Source organism: Euprymna scolopes, chromosome 6 (assembly GCF_053919585.1).
Source record: "Euprymna scolopes isolate OS-2025 chromosome 6, ASM5391958v1, whole genome shotgun sequence".
In the NCBI taxonomy this organism is placed as follows: Eukaryota; Metazoa; Mollusca; class Cephalopoda; order Sepiida; family Sepiolidae; genus Euprymna; species Euprymna scolopes.
The window spans coordinates 86,981,073-87,001,503 of record NC_136487.1 but is presented as its reverse complement, the minus strand read 5'-3'; the positions used below and the strand labels follow the sequence as shown (position 1 = coordinate 87,001,503).

Here is a 20,431-nt window from a genome sequence, read left to right as displayed (position 1 = left end):
TGGATGTAGTATAAAATTTCGCACATTTACTGACATCATAAATAAGGATGAAAATGGATAAACCAATGAGTGTATGATGAATCCAGTAACTAAGGGGATACAATCCTCTATTAATGGGGACCAAGGCACATGATTGTGAACCTTGCAAACCTTAGGCTACATTTAAATCAAAACAAGCAAAATGTATGCTTCAGAAGGATTGAAACACAGAAATTGTTTTTAAATTCCATCAATATGTTTCTCATTAATAAAAAATATGAAAACTAAAAAATCATTCTCAAAAGTGAAGTGTACAAAAAGTCAACACGACTGTTAACTTTCAATCTTCTTCTTCTATACATTTAATGCCAATTTTCCTTTGTTCAAGTGGTCAGATATTTTCTGATATTATACAAGCTCACATTTTAGTTCTCACGGTTCAAGCCAACTGTCTCCAAATTCCACTGTATGTGGTTTTGTTTTATCACCTGCATCCAAGTTTTCCTTGGCTAGCCAACCTTCCTGTGATTTATAACATCCGTGCTTCTGCTTGACCATATCAGCAGAACCAATATGTCCTCAAGAAAACCTATATACTAAGCAAATGTAATACTTTCAGCAAATCTACCAACTTAATATGTTGGGTTTGATTAGATTTCACATTGCTTGCATATCCATCTAATAAAGGATATATTATTATACTACCGTTAAGATACCGTTAAGTAAGAAAGAGCTGGTTGAGGACCCAGCATTCACTGCGGTATAACATGATACTCATGACACTGTTGTTAAACAACTTATCCTGGATGTAGAGAGGAATAGCTTGTGATGCTATCAGAAAATTTCGTCCACACTACCTTCACCCTTGCGGCCATATTAAATTCATATCCACCATCTGTACTCAGTATATCTCCTAGATGGCGCTAACAGTACACTACCCCCAGGATATTGTCATCTAGTACTATTTCTTTCTAAGGATGACAGTCAATAGGATGTGCCTATGCATCTCCTGCACTCAATGTACATTTTATTGTTTTGAACAAGACGAGAGAGGGTGAAATTCTCTGTCTCCTTTTCATTTGTGTTTTTCACCATTGATGAAAAATTAGGTAATGTTGATTGTTGGAGAAGAGTAGCACATTTGCTTTCAGCAGGGACCAGTCATTACAGATACTTTTATTCATTAATGCAATCAAAATAGAACCTAAAGACTGTTGGGTATTGATGATTGAAACTTGGAGGACAAGTCATGCATGGATTTGAGTTTATTTTGTATCAAATGTGGTTGGATTGCATAAAGGATTGGGAATTTTATGAACTATTCCATGAGCATCTGTTTTAAGGGTTACCCTGTTGTTGTGGCCTTGAATGTCTGGAATAAATATGAACATAAAGTAATTAACAAGAAATTGTATTAACTGAAAGTACAGAAGTGATGGGTTGACAGAGACTACTTCCCCACTTTGCTTCTCTTATTTCTACTGATTGGTCATAATGACTTTATTCATAGTTAGGAAGTGTCCATACAATGAGGGAATAAGGATCACTATAACACCTGTATGATAAAAGTGCTTTATGATTTTTTTTTTTCAGGACAACAGAAAAGTCAAAGATTTTGAAGAAATAGAGAATAAATCACCTTCCCAAATGCCAGCAATAAACAAAAACGTTCTTCCTATCTCAGTGCTTCTCCGTGTAAGTTTTTTTCTTTTAAAAAAAGACTTTCATGATTAATATACTATGTAAAAATACCAAAATATAATTAAAATATAAATAAACATATCAATAAAAATGTCATTAAAAATATTGAAATAAAAATAAAACACTTTTGTCACTCGGTCAATACTTAATATGGTATTAAAAAAATAAATAAAAATACCTTTTACAAATATTATTTTTAAAAATATATATATCTGAATAAATAAGTTTAGTGGTTATATATATATATATCTGAATAAATAAGTTTAGTGGTTATGTTTAAATTCTGAAAACCACTTAATTCACCATACCTGAACTAGTTTTGGCAATTTGCCTCTATATGTATACACATGGATTTACACATGTATGAGTGTATATGTATGCATGCATGAGTGGGTGGATATTGTATGCTTTGTATCTGTGTTAATATATATATATGTCTATATATGTACATATGCATGTGCGTGTTTGAGTATGTATATGTTTGTACGTGTTTGTGTGTGTATGGCTGTATGTGCCTGTGTATATGTATATATCTGTTTGTGTGTGTATGTATGTGTGTATATATATATATATATATATATATATATGAATTTGCTTCCATTAATTTAATTTCCTTATGTATGTGGGTGTGTGTATATATATCTATATATATATGTGTGTGAGGATGTGTGCATGCGTTTTGTGTTGTGTGTATATATATGATTATGTGCAAGAGTGTGTATATGGGTGTATGCACGTGTGTGTGTGTGTGTACATGTATACACGTTTTTATATGTATATATATATATATATATATATATATATATATTTTATGTGCGTGCGTGTGTGTATGTGAACATGGACATTTAACGGAGATACACACCTTAGCCGTAATTTAGTATGCTTTAGCTGTCTCCATCTCCCCGGACCATCTGTATGCGCAGGCAAAGGAGGATCACTCTCCCTCTCTAAAATAGAATTATTAGACAATCCCGATCATTTGTTGATGTATGTATATGTTTAACTGTGAGGTGCACGCTCGTTGTGCTTGTAGGTGTAGATATATCAGTGTGTGCACCTTTATCTCTGTAGATATGTTCATTTGCTGTAGGTATACGATGGTATGCATGTGCAGGTATGACTTACATGTTTGCACACGATTATTGGGATGTTTGGCCGTGTATATGGACGCAGCTGTACACCCGATACATGCGTATGCATGCGCGCCTGGTTATATATGTAGTTCCCTGTGTATGCGTTTTTTTTTATGTGTGCATGCGGATATGTTTTATGATGTGTATATATGTAATTGTGTGCACATGTGCATGAATATAAGGATGCGTGTGTATTTAAGTGTGTATGTGTGTATGCATGGTATGGATCAGTCTATGTGCTATATATATATATATATATATATATATATATATATATGCACATGTATGTGTATATATGCATATGTATGTGTGTCTGTGGGTGTATATGTGCTTATATCTGCGCTTATGTTTAGGTTTGACAGATGGATAAACAGTTTATTATTATATAAATAGTTAAATTCAACCATGTTTGGACACCCTCACGCCCAGTCCCGAAGCATTCACTCAAACAGTGATTCCAACCCAACAAACAGCAAAGCCAACTCATTCATAGATCGCCTCCAAACAGAAATATATACATTTTAAGTAAATTTAATTAAACCAGATCACACTACGACAACAAGCGTAATGAACAAACTGCATTTCAGTTAATCAATTTACTTTTAAATATACTCTCAAAATTAAAAGCACCCAACCTTAAACTCACTTAAATAAGTAATCCTCCAAGCACTCCAAAACTTCAGACCATGACTCGTCCCCTTCTCCACCTCACCCATTCACCCATCTGCTCAGCAAAAACAGTGCACCTACCTTATCCCATACACAGTCCCATTTAAAATCACAAGAATATCCATTTCCATTTGAACTTAAAATTAAGAGGTCAACATTGAACACTAAAATACCCCCCCCCCGAAGAAATTCCATTAAGCACCGGCCTGCTCGCCCAATCTTAACCCTCCCCCCATTCTCTCTTTACCCTCTCTACTTCACCCCATCCTCCTCTTTCCCTCATCTAAAAGGCTTCCCTCACCCACTATCAACAAGAAAGCTGACCAACACTTTACCGGTCACCAGAAGCTAATCGTCCAACGCATCTTTCTTAATATAATCTCCCGGATTACTCTGCTACCTATACCATTGATTTTGAGGTCCATTGCATACATAATTCAATGCTCAAATTCTATTACCCACGGGGATATATACAATGGAATGGTATATCCATTCAACATCTGATACACTGTGTCAACACCTAAAAAGATTTTGGATTACAGCTACCAAAACACACTTAACGCACCAACGAATACGTCTGCCCCGTATACCTGAGTGGCTCCTGGGCCTTTATAAGTGGTGACCCCCATGTAAAAAAAAAAAAAAATGTATTCTCAATCATTAAATCATTTCTCTCTGATAGGTTCATAAGAATAGTGATTGATGGGCAGAAATCAGAAGCTCACAGTATTAATGCTGGAGTCCCTCAGGGGTCCATCCTGGGCCCAACTCTCTTCCTGATCTACATTAATGATCTTCCAGATCACATCCTTACATCATTCATAGACATTTATGCTGATGACACTACTATCTATGGTAGCACATCTAAGACAGTAAACGATCAAGTTCTCTCTGATTCTCTCTCCTCTGATCTTGAGCAAGTGGTACAATGGGGAAAGAGGTGGCTGGTTACTTTTAATGCATCTAAAACCAAGCTTTTATCTTTACATCATCAACGCTCTGAACCCCATCTGACATCAGTTGAAATGAATGGCTCTTGTCTTGAGGAAGCCTCATGTTTTGACAAGCTTCTGGGCTTGACCTTTACTCCTGATCTTAAATGGGACATATACATTTAATCCATTGCCAAGGCCACTGGAAAAATGATGGAATCCTTCTATCGATCCAGTAGATATCTCACTGCTGATGCAATTCTCTATCTATATAAGAGCCAGGTACGTCCAAGGATGGAATACTGTTTCCACATCTGGGCAGGAGCTGTTAGAAAAGACTTGTCCTGCTTTGATAGAGTTCAAAATAGACTTTGAAGCCTCATAGGGGATGTCCTTTTCTCTTCCCTGCAACCTCTTTCTCACAAAAGAAATGTTGCGAGTTTGTCTCTGCTTTATCATTATTTTCATGGAAAGTGTTCGACTGAGCTTCAGTCTATGGTCCCCCCTCGCCAAACTTTCACAAGAAACACCCGTCTAGCAGAAACACTATCAATAATTCCCTCCACTCTTTATCTGTGCCTAAACCTAAATGTAGATTCCGTGAACAAAGCTTCTTTCTTAGAACTGCACGCTTATGGAATTGTCTTCTGTTTTCCTGCTTTCCAGCTGACTACAATATGGTTGTCTTCAAGTCCAACATAAACAAGTTTTTGATGAGCCGTTCCATATAAGTTAACAAATTTACCGAATCTCCATTACTAACGATTACTATATTGTCCAATTTTTACTGTACACTCTTTAACCCTTATCCTCAAGTGGCCTCTTGGCCTTGATAAGTGGTGATGCCTATACAAAAAAAAAATAAAATAAAAAAAAATAATAATAATGCCTTACTTGCATCAGCTGATGGAAGTTTCTTGTGATATATTTCAGGAACATTTTCCTTCATAAACGTGCATACAAAGGCAATAGAATTAAAGTTGAACACACATCTGACGAAGGGAAATTTTCATGAAATTTCATGTAGAACTTCCATCAGACCACACTGACAGAGTAAGAATATAATAAGAGTATAAGAATAAGGATATATATGTACAAGGTGCCTTAAATAAGTTTCCAGACTTTTTTTGTACAAGCATTTAAAATTGTTGTAGACTCTTGAAAATTCAGTATATTATTGTTATACATCTTATGAGATGACTGACCAATTTTTATGATTGAAATACAATGCTATCCAATTTAAAGCACTTTAAAGCTATCCAATTTTAAGCACTTCCAGATGCACATGGAAGGTTTAAGTTATAAAATCTTTTTTTGTTTCCTTCACAGAATTGCAAACCATCAGCAAATATCAGATACACAGTCATCAGTGTTCTTTATGCGTATGCCTACATCTGCCGTATTTATAACGGAGATCATCTAAACACACCCATCGACAGTGCGAAGGTAAGAAATATAACTTTTCAACATTCATAAACTTTTGTTTCTTTTTTTACTGAATGTTTTATAGTTTTGCATATTTATATTATATATCTGCAGTATTTAAATGTAAATCTTCTTTTCTTTCTCTCTTTTTTCTCTCTCCTTCTTTCCCACTTTCTCTCTGGGCAAAGAAGAAAGAAGGGGTTCAAAAGAGGGAGGAGAAAAAAGAGTGAAAGATAGAAAAACATATGGCACAGATTTTGTCAGGGAAGGGGTCGATTTTTCCCATGGTGTACTAAAGGGTAGTAAGTCTGATTTTTTTTTTTTTTTTTTTATATCAAGGATTTACTTCTCTTATGTCAACTCATGTTTGAAGTATCTATATAAAGGAGAGTTGTATGTATGTGGGTATGGGTAGGTCCAGAGAAAGGAATAGGCTGTGTGGAGGAGAAAGAAGGGATGGCAAGAGGAGAGACAGGGCAGTGTGAAAATGGGGAGGTGTAAAGAGAGAAGGAGAGAGAGGCAGATGGAGAGAAATAAAGAGATAGAAGTTTTAAAAGAAATATATTACACTTTTGTCCCAGGAAACGCCGGTAATCTTTGCTAGTATAATATGAAAGTGACCTTAAGATTTTTAAAAATTCAAGTTTACAGTTTGAGTCACTTTTGGTCAGAATTTTATAAAGAATGATTCCGAGGCCTTTTGGCTGATATTAAAGTGTAATATCTGTTCTGTCTTATGTTTTCACTCACCAATTGCTATCTAAATCATTATACACTCGTTATTGTTATGAACCTAGGCTCTATTTGTCTGTTGACAAAACCAAAATGGATGTCTATGTTTATAAAAACGGTTTATTTATTTTAAGAGGAACAATAAAAATATCAAAGTTACTAGTGCACATGGGACGGAGAGGATGACATAAATAGATAGCTTGTCTTGCTACGTCTAACCATCCTGTGCATGCTATTCCCTTTAGGGACAGCACCCAGACACGTCTTTTCTACTTGAAGTCTCACCAGCCAAACAGACAGGTAGTTCATCCCCGGAAATCACATGGTTTTTGAAGGACTTTCAGTAGTATCACCTCTGACTTTTAAGGTTCCATTCAAACTCAGTTCTGGATATGACCTTAAACTATATCCAATGGTGCAGCCCCAGATTACGGGCTTTGGGGAGTGTGTAGCCACCTTTTAATTGCCTTTGCTCTCAGGTCCACTCTGACCTGGAGTGGTAGTACCTGTTAGGATCCCAACTATGAGTTAAATAGAAACCATCTTAAAAAAAAAAATATTCTATCGTTATTCAGTAGCTTTGATTGGTATAATAACTTAGTTTTTCTAATGCTGAGAAACCGAACGTGATAACGTGATAAGTAGGGCTATGACGAGAATATTCTTTTCATTGTTTTGACTCTCGAGTATATATCCAACACAGTTAGACACAGTTAATCAATCGAGAACCACATCACTTTATATAAAAACAGATAAGATATTAACTGATATGTACTTGAGAGTCAAAATAATGAAAAGAATATTCTCTTGTCATAGCCCTAGTGATGACCAACCAAACATATGCAAGCAAAAACTCAAATTTAGAAATATCTACAAAGATCTATAAAAATAGATTTAAGGAACTGATAATGAAATCATATAAAAAAGTCCATACTGGTATAAAAACTTAGGCCTTGTTGGTGGGACATTAGAATATGCTGACTGCCCCCCTGCAGAAGGGGAGGGGGTACATCCCCCCCCCCAATGAGGCTACCTGTTGGCCATGCAGCCCATGACCTGGTAACTAAAGAGATCATATGACTTGTAACACTTCACTTTGGCCCCTGGCCCTTACTGGGCTAGACTGGTGATCGGAGAGACCCGATGTGACCAATCGGCTGGTCATATTACCCCTTTCTCAGATATACAAAATTTGAATCAGGACAATGGCTATGGGGACAATCTTGTTGAGAAAGGATGCATACCTTTTTTTGTCACCAGATCTTGGAATAGAATCCTAAATTATCAGTTATCAGCATGAGTATATTGGTTATGTAACCCTGATGTTACTAGGCAAATGCGTTTTTCCCTAGGTGCATCCCCTTATCAGGTTTCAAGAAAGGTGGGGAGCATAGCCAATGAAACACAAAAATTTACATATGGCACTTGACAACAAATCCCAAGACATTGCAAGTAAAGTCATAAAAAAGACCATATCCAGAATTTGATATGTATACAGACACAGATACTGAAATGGAGGTAATAGCCACTTACTATCCAACATACATAGTTCTTGAGTCGGTGCATGACAAACCCATCACCAAACTCTCACCCTTCATAATAGAAAAATATCTCACAATGAACACGACTCCAAAATCAATCAAAATAACTCACAACAATACCTTGATAGTAGAAATTAGAAACAAGATATGCAGAAATATTGCTAAGAACCACTACACTACACAACATAAAAATAAAAGCGTATCCCCATAAATCTTTCAACACATTAAATGGAGTAGTGAAAAGTCCAGTACTAGATAATTGTGCAGTAAATGAAATCAAACAAAACTTAAAAAATAAACAGCTTGTAACAGAAGTTGAAAGAGTCACTATAAAAAAAAACGATCAAGAAATAAGAACACATACATCCTCACATTTAACTCTCCCAAACCTCGAACAAAAATTAAGATCTGATACATAATAACTAAAGTGGAAATCTATATCCCTAATCCACTTAGATGTTACAACTGCCAGAGGTTTGGGCACCATGGGAACTCGTATAACAGAAGGGAAATATGTAAAAATTGTGGAATGGATGGATCTGACCACCAGGAAGCCACCTGCCAACAACTGAAATGCGTAAACTGCCAAGGTGAACATTTAGTTGACTCAAGATTCTGTGAGGCATGGAAGAAAGAAAAAGAGATCACGAAAATTAAACATACCCAGAACATCTTCCAAGAAGCCTGAAAAATTGTTGAAACTTCCTATCCAGCCTGCCTTTACTCAAGAGTAACTCAACCACTGCAAACTACTTCCAATTCTGAATGTCAAAAATGTAATCTTCTCATAAGAAAACTGACAAATATTCAATTCAAGCAAACTCCTAATCTTTGCAAAAGAACTACAGACAACCACTCTACAGTCTAAACAATTCCCACCTCAAAACTCTACCTATACAACAAAAAAAAAATATTCAAGAGTAACAATTAACACCATCACAAGACTCACAGCAAGAAAAACCAACACAAAATACCCAAATCCCTCCGAAATCAAGACCAACAAGATCTCCAAAAAGCAATCTTGCTATACGGAAACCATACAAACATACAAAGAGAAATCCTAGTATAAACAGTCGTCATCCTAATCTAAATGTCATGACAAGCCACATCAACGATCCCAATCCAGATGCAAACAAGAAACAAAAATTACAAATTACACCTGAATTAAGTAGCGGATATAGCATATTAGAAAAAATAGAATTGGAAGAAATTCCTCTAAACGCTACAAACAAATCTCAAAGAACAAAAAATTCTCAAAAATACAAGACCTGACACTAAACCATTAGTCACATGGTAATGGAAAAAACAAAACAAATCATAATACAATGGAACTGCAAAGATATAAAACCTAACTACGAAGAAATAAAATGCTTAATGATAAACTATAACCCTGATATAATATGCTTGCAAAAAACATCTATAATATAAATCTCAGCTGTCTGTTTAAATGTATGTATGTTCGTATGTTTTGTAAAAACTTTCGACAGGCGACGGATCCTGACAAGATCGATATCATTTTGAAGCTTGACATCTTGGATGACAAATATAAAAAAATTGGCCAAAAACATTAATTCCTTCACCCTAAACTCGGCCGTTTTGTACAAGGAGGGGTCGACTGTTGGATTTATTTTGGTTAATTTCAACGCTTTGGACTTCTGGTCGCATCATGGACACATCAGCTAAGATGTCAGATTTTCTTTCACTTTCTTTTCCGCCTTTGCGGCACAGGTTCGAGTTTGCCTATCTACTACCACTTTTTTTTTTTTTTTGCTCAACACACACCTCCAAACACCCTGGCAATGCCAGGCATCCAGTCATCCAGGCTAGTATATAATAAAAACTAACAGAAATTGGCTTGACAGCAATAACATTAAGCAAACTATTACTGACCTAAACTTTTTTCAGATTGTACAAACTATACCCACATATAAACCATATCTGGCATAAAATGACCCATTGCGATTGATTTGCCATAAAACCAAACTCCATTCAAACACAACTCCATTATCTAACACTCTGTCAGAGAAGTTCATAACTAGGACAATTTTTAAATTTTTTCTCTCATCCAGAGTGCTTCATTTGAGAAAACTGGATATCCCTACATAAAAAAAACAACCTTGTGTCTAACTTTGTCCTCACAGAAAGGCAAGTAAATATAAATGCACAATTTTTTCCTCTACAAACAGTTGGTTTATCATATAACTACAAACAGGTGGATGCTTCAAACTGACTTGAGATCAGATTATAATTATGTCTGTAACTTTACCCCTTTTTATGTATTGTAATATGTTGTCCTCCATGAATATTATATATAAATTCAAACAATCCTTTATTATTATAGTTTCTTTATCATTGGATGTTTTCCTGTTATATTCTGACCATGTTATCCACAATAGCATAGAATGTTCAATATGGTGACTGCCGGTTAGAGGAATCTCTGCTCCAACATCTGCATCGATATATAATCAATGAAATAGAATATCAAGTATTCTTATTTTTCATGTGTTTTCTCTTTTTTTTACAGGCCATTCTAGAATTATGTGATGCTCTAAAAACCACCCAGACCAACAATTCTGTGAGTGAAGCAATCCATTCCTGCCTCCATAAAACTGATGGGGTAAGAATCAACGATGACTATATTTCCATTTCTATAATCCTCATGAAGTTCTAGAAAATATTTATGTAATGAAGCTGAAGTGTCCATCTGTGCCAGGTTTCTTGACTTTTCCTGAATTTTAAATTAAAAATATGTATTAAATATTTTTAATAGATTCTTTTATTAAAGACAATTTTCTTTTCAGCTTAATGATGATCAATATTGGTTAGAAAAAAACTGGAATGCTATATCAAAAATTAATCAAAATTTGAAGCCACAATGGTATGATTGACAACAAGGCCACTGATTTGACCAAAATATTTTGCCTTTTTAATCTACTTGTAATGTTTAGTGTTTAGTGTAGTGTTAGGCTCTTTCTGCATAGATATAAAATAGTTTGATTGTATATGTTATAAATTTGGCTTCTGTAAGTAGTAATAAATGAAGAAATTTGATGAAAACAATTCTAATATGTTGTGTATAACGCTAAGCAAGTGTTCAACAACCACCTGTTCTAGTTGGGGTCAGTTTATAAATATGAGCTATCTGCTCATATGTAAATTATACTTAATTTGCATGTCACTACATCTCCCTATAACGGAGGGGCTTTATGCCACGAGTACTTCTTGTACTTCTTCTCGTGCCCTCCTGAATTTCTTCCTTTATCTCTCTCCTTTTCCTTGGAGATCTGGATCTATCACGTCTTTCCCTATAATCGCAGTGTTCCTCCTGCATATTCTGATCTTCCTCTTCTACCTCATCCCTCTCTACTTCTTCCTCCGCAGTCTCATTCTGCAGTAACTCTTCTGTTACGTCAATAATGGGCAGCTCTGAAGGCATTTCCTTATCCAATTGTTCTCCTTGGTATCTTATTTGGTCAGTATGAGCTTGAACACTGTTCCCATTTTCTTTATTTAATATTGCAGTATTATGTCTTTTCTGCATAATAAATTCTGCTCTCTCACCTTCCGTATTCCTATTTCTTTTGTACCACATCTTTTGATTTGTGACATATGACATGAAGGGGCAGGTTCTAATAAATCTTCCTTTATTAACTTGCGCAACTTCGCTATTACTAACGGTAATAAATGCACTGCTACTTTTCTCGCTTCGTAGTAGGAGGGAGGTACATTTTCATTTAATTTCAGTATTGATCCAGTATTTTGTATATTATCCTTCTTTACATTAAAAATTTGTCTATTTTCACCCTCTATTCTTTCCACATTTTTCATTTTACATACTTCTTTGAAGTGATTCTTTTTTAAACACTTTGAACATATTTTTCCAAACGCTGCGCATTTTTCTTTTTTCCTTTCATGTATAAATTCTACACACATATTCAAGGGCATGTTTGTAAGTTGTAACTGTTCCATTAGCTTATATTTGTGTGCCGAATTATACATACCTTCAATTAATCTTAGTTGGATTAATTCTTCTTCAGTTGTCTGTTCTTCTGTTCCTAGTTTTTCAAATTTACAGAATTTACTCACACTCTTAACCAGTGTAAATATTTTACTATCGGTTCATCCATTTCCTGCTTCATTGCCATAAACTTGGTCCTTTCTGCAATCACAAGTTTTTTCTTTGGCATCATGTTTCCCTTGATAACCTGACTTATTTCTTCGAAAGTCATTTCTTCTAGTTCTCGAAGATAAACCATTGTAGCAACCTTAATAATTGTTTCACAACCAGCGTTAGCCATGAACAAGTCGGTGATTTCATTCTCCCCTCCTTGTTTTTTGTTGTCTCAACTTTTTGCGTCTTGCATTAGCAGCGAAACAACGAATCCAAGTATTTACGTATTCTGGGGGTTCAAAGATCAGAGAATATCCTATCGTCAATGCCATTGATATGTTGTGTATAACGCTAAACAAGCGTTCAACAACCACATGTTCTAATTGGTGTCAGTTTATAAATATGAACTACCTGCTCATATGTAAATTATACTTCATTTGCATATCACTACAGATTCTGTAGATGAATGATAATTATTTATTATAACTGAAAAAGAATTACTTTGAAAATGAGGAAGTATTTAGAGTGAACATCTATTAAATATTTCCTTGCTTTATATAGGGAAATAACTGCTTTTCAAAATGCTGTTTTGAACAAGGGAGATAACAAAGGCAAACTTCCCTTTTTCTCCATCTGTTCTGTCCAACAGTATAAAATAAAGAAAGAAACCTAAATATAAGATAAAAAAATATTCTTATAATAGTCAAAATTTATTAGTGAATATTTATCAAGCATTTTTTACCAATGCTAATGGAAAAAAGGATACATGTTTTCTATGTAGTCGGTTAAAAGGTAATACCAAAAATGTTGGATCATTTGTTTCAAATGTTATTTTGATGTACTTTTAATTTTGAAAAATGAGTTTTAAAAAAGATTTAAGAACTTCTGACATCAATAAGAGTATCATCTCGTTCCAAGTCTGCAGTTAGTTTAGCTTTTTGATCAATTGTTTATCTGTGATGCCACAACACACATACAGATGATTTTGATTCATATATATATATATAATTAGTCCTCGTGCAAAAGAGCAGGACACAAAATGTTTTAAATAATAATCGAATACCAATAACAAAGACTTTCGCTGGCGAGGACTACTATTGACCGTAACCAGTTATACAGTCCTTTTGAAATTTTCATCTCTATTTTTCTCGTTATATACTGAATATTTGTTAATGAAACCTATATCAAATATGTTCCTTATTAACTTTTAAAGATTTTCTGTTCTGAAAGAAGTTTAAAAAAGTTAATCTGAAGAAGTTATTTTAAAGTTTTTGTTAAAAAAAATTCAGATTTTCTCATTATTCATACCTGCATTACAAAGAGGGGGTTGCAAAAAATGAGTTCTGAAGAGAAATACAAACTGAAACAGAGAGGCTATTCAGACCTGTAATAATACAAAGAGGGGGTTGTAAAATTGAGTTGTGGTATGAGGAGAAATACAAACTGAAACAGAAAGAATATTCAGACTTGTAATAATACAAAGAGGGGGTTGCAAAAATGAGTTGTGGTGTGAGGAGAAATACAAACTGAAATAGAGAGAAGGAGAGTTTTAAAATATAATCTTAAAAAGATAAGATACAAATTAGAAAAGCATTTCATCCAAGGCATGAAAATTGTTAAAAAAAAAAAAAAGGTACAAGATTCAATTTGAAATTTATTTATCTTCAAAGTGAACTTTTATAAATTTTACAAAGTAAGGTATAAAAGTTTAATTTAAATTGAATATAAAAATTACCTTGGATTTATTTTATGTAATGTACATCTTGTTGCAATTTTTTTTATTTTTTATTTTTTTTATTCAATTTTCACCCCAAACAAGGCACAGTGCCACTTTGAAGCAGGGACTTAATTTAAAAACATTATCTTTCATCTAGCAATTAATGATATAGATATAAAACTTTCAATGATTTTTTTTTAAAGTGCAACAAAATGTACATTACATAAAATAAATTCAAGGTAATTTTTTGATTCAATTTACATTAAATTTTTATACCTTACTTTGTAAAATTTATAAAAGTGCACTTTGAAGATAAATAAATTTCAAATTGAATCTTGTACCTTTATTTTTAAAGCCTATAGTAAAAACATTTTGTTTAACAATTTTCATGCCTTGGATGAAATGCTTTTCTAACTTGTATGTATGTATATATATATATATATATATATATATATATATATATATATATATATATATATATATATATATGAAAAAAATAAATGTTTAAATTCAACATTCTCGTGGTTAGCAGTGGCCGAATGGATTAGGTCCTTGCTAATGAGGCCAGGGATGGCTTCTGTAGCCAGGTTTGAATCTATCGACTAGTGCTAATCATGACACCCTGCACTGATGATTCATGAGAGGATGAAACACTAGTGTCTGTAGGTATTTGATAATTATTATAGTAAATAATTATCTATCTATCTATCTATCTATCTATCTATCTATCTATATATATATATATATATATATATATATATATATATAGATAGATTAGCTGGGTTGCCTGATGTATGAATTCAACATTTTAGTTACAAGCTTAATTGAGAAGAAAATTAACACACAGTAGAACCCCAGGATATGGTGGCCCAAGGATACGTTTTTTTTTTGTTTTTTTTTAGGTTACGATGTGGAATACAATGTTTTTCCAGCCCCTGGTTACGGTATTGTCCCGCCTTATAATGTTATTTGATTATATACATGTGTATTATATACTGTACTGTATTTTGTTACTAATTTTTAATGCTGTATCCCGAGGTTCTACTGTAAGTTTTTTTTAATGTTAGTCATAAAACATTTCTTATAAAAAGCAAATTCTTTTAATCCATTCTAAGTGGTGCACTGATCATCCAAAAACTGTTCAAAGATGCAGTAACCAAGCGAATATGCCCCCATCAGACACTCGATTAAACACTTTGATTCTCTAGCTTGGATTCATTGAAGCTCTGACATCTAGCAATTGACTCGATCAACACCCACAAAACTATTACCCATCTAGTAAACAACTCTTAGTATCCGTTTTGTGTCCATATGTCTACACAAATGGACATGCCTCCCAAATCAGAAAACAGTACAGCTCCCATGACTTTTTTTTTCACGCACAGAATTGCTGAAACATGAAACAAACATCCTGCGTCCTGTAAGACTCTTATTCTTCTCAAAATCTGTCAAAACTATACTTGGTTTTGTTTATCACTCAATAAATTCTAGGCCTGACATATAGATGGTATCACTAATAAGAAAAAACCTATGTGGTTTCTATAAAGTACTAACCTTCAAATAGCATGTAAGAATTTGAGCCTAATTAGATCATTACTTTACAGATTACAATTATTTAAGTGAAGTGACTGTGGCAAATTTTGGAAACAGTGAAAAAAAAAATTTGAATTTCATGCATTGAGATTGCCTTCTGATGTGTTCAATAGTGAAGGGTGACTGATATGATCTACGTGTTGGAGATTCTTTTCTACTTCTAGTTTAAAAGGGGATTATGTTGATGAATCAATTCAAATTTTTCCTAAAGTTGTATTATTAAGTCTAACACTTGTGTTGCATGCATTTTGCGCGAGTTGTAGTGCAGTTGAGCACTGTAAACAATGATTTTCATTATTATTTTAGAAAGTAACAAATTAAAAGATTTGTTTACATTTTTCATATAATATGGATAGATTCATTATTTTTGTTTACATATAGTTATAGTCTGCAGGGAAGCAATCCTGTGGGAATGACATATAAAGAATATTATCCATTTGTAAGTCTGATTTTGAAATGTGTATGCAATTCTCTTGATAATGATTTTACATGATGAAACACAAAATTTTACAGAATTTCTATTTGCTTTTTGATGGCAGGATACGAGTTCATCTCAGATTTCTGATAAATTCAAGTTATCCCTTGTTCAAGATGTGATTAGCATTATTGATGGTCCGACGTCTGCTCCGTCCTTTGATTATGTCATGGCTGCACTTTCAGATTTGCTCAAATTATGGCAGGAAGCCATACAAGAAATTTCCAAAGGTGAGAACATAATTTTGATAAATTATTTATCACTTAAATATCAGAAATAGCATATACTGACCATTAATTCAGTTGTAGATTTATGCTTGTCGCAAACCAGAAATGTAACCAACTTTAAATTAGCAGCAAACGGTGTTGGTTCGGATTTAGTTTCTGGTCTTAAAGACTTACTGTTTTGGGTCACTTACTCCTCTGATTTGTCAAGTTTTATACTAATTTTTATTTATCAATTAATTATTTTTTTTTTTTGCAGTTTACAAAATCATGCTGAAATAATAACATTATTATTTAGAAAGCCATTCTTAACATGGGGAACGGTGGAGACTTTATTAACTCTTCTGTATAATATAAACTTTATTAACTCTTCTGTATAATATTAAGACTTCTGTATAATATTAAGACTGAACAATATAAATAAATGAATGAATTTGGGAAACTGAAACTCTTGCTGCAAGTTTCATCTTTGGATGAAGTTTAATATCAGAAACTAAATCTGCCCATGTGTGTTTGTAATGAAAATAGATTTTGTTTCAATTATTTTAGTGTTAATAATCTCTATAAAAAAAAGGAGAGAACAGATGATATGGTCCAGAAGAAAGAAATGAGTATGGTGGATGGAAGTGGGAAGCATAAGAGTGATAGGAAAGAGAAAAAAAAGTGTAAGGAATATATGCATGTACAAGATGTTTTTTCAGGGGTTCATATCAATGAAAGTAAATTGTTTTTTTTTTATGTTTGACGTTTTGTCTAAGTTGGAATGGTCTGGAGTTGAGGTATGTGGTAAAAGATGATGGAAGAAGAAAAGTATTAGAAAATTTTTTTTTATTTTTTATTTTATGAAAACTAATCACATTCTCGTTTGTACTACTTGGATTATTCTCATAACGCTTTGGCCGATGTAACCTCCAACCTTCAAATATATTTTGTCGTACTTGGGGAATCTGTCTATCAAAATCTGAAATTTGCACTGAATTTTGAATGGAACCATTATTTAATCCATGGACATAGCATGCTCTTGTTTTGTCGGCCATAACCAGGTAAAAATCTTAAATAATTCGCAATTGTATTCATAGTATTGCCCGCATTGACTCTTAAACCTTCAACCTCCAGAATAGTGTTACTTAGAACTTGAACACCTAGTCCAGTTGTAAGTTACTTAAGACTTCTACCCGGTCATGGCTGACAAATAATTCCCAAATTGTTTAATTTGGGAAAAATTTGATACACCTGAAAAATGTTGGAGGTTACATCAGCCAAAACATTATGAGAATAATCCAAATAGGACAAACATGAATGTGATTAGTTTACATAAAAACAATAGTCTGAATAATCCAAATCATCAATCCTCATCTCAAAAATTCAGAAACATAACATTCATTTATAATTTCAAAAAGAAAAATGTTTTAATCTCTCTCTCTCACCTGTTTTTCTTTTTTTTTTCTCTCTCTTTCTGTTTGATCGTTTGTTCACAATCAATGTAAGGAGGTTTATGTATCTACGATTTCCTCCCAATAACTATCAGTAAAATAGTAACTGATGTTCAATTAATCATTTGCAGTATGTTTTATGTTTTGGTATTAAATACTGACAAAAGAGGTTGATATGCTGTAACTGAGATGTTAACTGCAAGAAATTCACCATTTTCTCTGTTTTAATTATTTTTTAGAATTGAAGAAAGTCAAGAATGATGAAAAATTGGTTTCTGCTTTGAAAAGCAAAAAGAAAAGTTTCTTTCGTATTGAAAAGAAAGTTGAGTTTCTTCTCAGTTGGTGCAAATCATGTGGACTTGATTTACGAGAGAATTTGGATGAACTGAATTTGGAATTTTGTAAGTAAAAACAAGCAAAATCTGTGCATAAACAAAACATATATTTTAACATTTTGTTTTTATTTTGAATATATATAAAAATGAATTCAAAGAATCCAAAATCAATAATACTCAGGGATTATTTAAATAAGTTTTTAAAAGTAATACATAAACCAATATATTTTTTAATTAAATTCTTTAGATTTCATTTGTTTAAAAACAAAACTAAAACTGCTTCAAATTATTATTTATTTATTAGTTGGAGTCAGAGATTTTCAAGGATCTAAATTTAACATTTGGGCTATCAACTCTCTATGGTCTTGCTTTCTAAACCAGTGCTAGAACCAGAGTTATCCACCTTGAACAGAAACTAGTTTTGTAGGCATAATTTATTCCCTGCAGAAAAAAAATGTTAATGAGCACAATTTGTTTGGAATTCGTGCATCACCATTAAGACTGGAATTCGTCCTTATTAGTCCAAACATCTCGCTAAGTGAATGAGACTTGGACATACTGGTTAAAAGAAAGGATACCATAGAAAATTATAAGTCTTTACTTTTCACATACCCTGCTTTTTATCTTTAACTTGTACATTCTTCTGTTGTGTGGGAATAATGTATTTTATATTTATGTAGATGTCTCATTTTTCCATTTACTGTTTTTATAATTTATCATAGACAAACTATTAATAAATGAAATGTTTTTTTAAACCTCTGCTCCCCCCCCCAGCTTTGTAAACATCTTTTACCTTCCAACACATGTGCTGTATTGCCAATTAATACGTGGTGATTCTTATCAGTCTCCACGTGTTGAGAAATTATTTAGTTTTTCTACACATGTGTTGCTAAAGTTAATGAAATTAGAATATAAAATATTAATTTTAAAGATTTTATATTCAGCATGTTTTCATATTTCTATTTTCTTTTCTTTTGCATTTCAGGTGCCTTAAGCAGTGAAATGGCAAGCATCAATAAGACAAAGCAACAATTTGAGAAAATGTGGGGAGGAAAAAGACCAGTAAAAAAAAAGGTTCTTATTGAAGAACTAACTTGATTTATTTTTTCTAATGAAAGTATTTTCATCTTTCTTGTATAAATAAAATTTTTCTTAACTATCACAAACTGGAGAATTGTGTAACGTTGTTGTTTATTTCCTTTTCTATTAATCTATATACACAGTTTAAAAATACACCCTTTATCTTATTACTAGCTTGGGTGCCCGGCATTGCCGGGGTGTTTGGAGATGTGTGTTAAGAAAAAAAAAGTGGTAGAAGGCAGTTAGGCAGGCTCGAACCCAGACCGTGAAGGAGGAAAAGAACGTGAAAAACAAGAAAAACTTGACGTCTTTGCTGTTGCACTCACCGCCAAACCAGAAGTGACGCAGGTTTAAATGAAAGCTAGTCAATCAAAAAGAGGGGGATGACTTTCGAAAATATTGTCAAAAAAAGCGACCCCTCCCTGTAGAAAAGTGCCCAGTTGAGGGTGAAGAAATTAATGTTTTTAGCCAATTTTTTTATATTTGTTGTCCGAAGGGTCAAGCTTCAAAATGATACTGCTCTCATGAAAATCCGTTGCCTCTGTTGAAAATTTTAGGTGACATACATGCATACATACATACATACATTTAAACAGACAGGTGAGATTTATATTATAGACTAGCCTAGGTGCCCGGGTGTTTGTAGCTGTGTGTTGAGCAAAAAAAAAAAAAAATGTTGTAGTAGGCACACAGGCTCGAACCCGTACCACGAAGGAGGAATAGAAAGTAAAAAAAACAAAAAAAAACGTGACGCATTAGCTGTTGTGTCCATTGCCAAACAGGAAGTTACATAGGTTTAAATTAAGGCTAATCAATCAAAAAGAGGGGATGACTTTCGAAAATATCGTCAAAAAAAGCGACCCCTCCCTGTAGAAAAGTGCCCAGTTGAGGGTGAAGAAATTAATGTTTTTAGCCAATTTTTGATAATTGTTGTCCGAAGGGTCAAGCTTCAAAATGATACCGCTCTCGTGAAAATCCATCGCCTCTGTTGAAAGTTTTAGGCAGACAGACATACATACATACATACGTACATTTAAACAGACAGGTGAGATTTATATTATAGACTAGCCTGGGTGCCCGGCATTGCCTGGTGTTTGTAGCTGTGTGTTGAGCAAAAAAAAAAAAAAATGTTGTAGTAGGCACACAGGCTCGAACCCGTACCATGAAGGAGGAATAGAAAGTGAAAAAAAAAAAACGTGACGCATTAGCTATTGTGCCCATTGCCAAACATGAAGTTATGTAGGTTTAAATTAAGGCTAGACAATTGGAAAGAGGCTATGACTTTGAAAATATCAGCGAAAAAAGCGCCCCCCCCCCCCCTGTCTGTAGAAAAGTGCCCAGTTGCGGGTGA

General features: G+C 33.6%; 1 protein-coding gene across 2 annotated transcripts in view; it reads left to right on the top strand.

Annotated features, from left to right (window-relative positions):
• Positions 1 to 19,174, top strand: part of LOC145277763 (zinc finger HIT domain-containing protein 2-like) — a 42,609-nt gene extending 23,435 nt beyond the window's left edge. For both annotated transcript variants that reach the window (XM_080129494.1, XM_080129495.1), the window contains 6 exons: positions 1,573 to 1,674; positions 5,744 to 5,860; positions 10,637 to 10,729; positions 16,073 to 16,238; positions 17,905 to 18,066; positions 18,986 to 19,174. In XM_080129494.1, the coding sequence (XP_079985620.1) occupies positions 1,573 to 1,674; positions 5,744 to 5,860; positions 10,637 to 10,729; positions 16,073 to 16,238; positions 17,905 to 18,066; positions 18,986 to 19,098 (753 nt within the window). In that variant the 3' untranslated portion in view covers positions 19,099 to 19,174. The remainder of the gene's footprint in view (positions 1 to 1,572; positions 1,675 to 5,743; positions 5,861 to 10,636; positions 10,730 to 16,072; positions 16,239 to 17,904; positions 18,067 to 18,985) is intronic.
• The last annotated feature ends 1,257 nt before the right edge of the window (positions 19,175 to 20,431 follow it).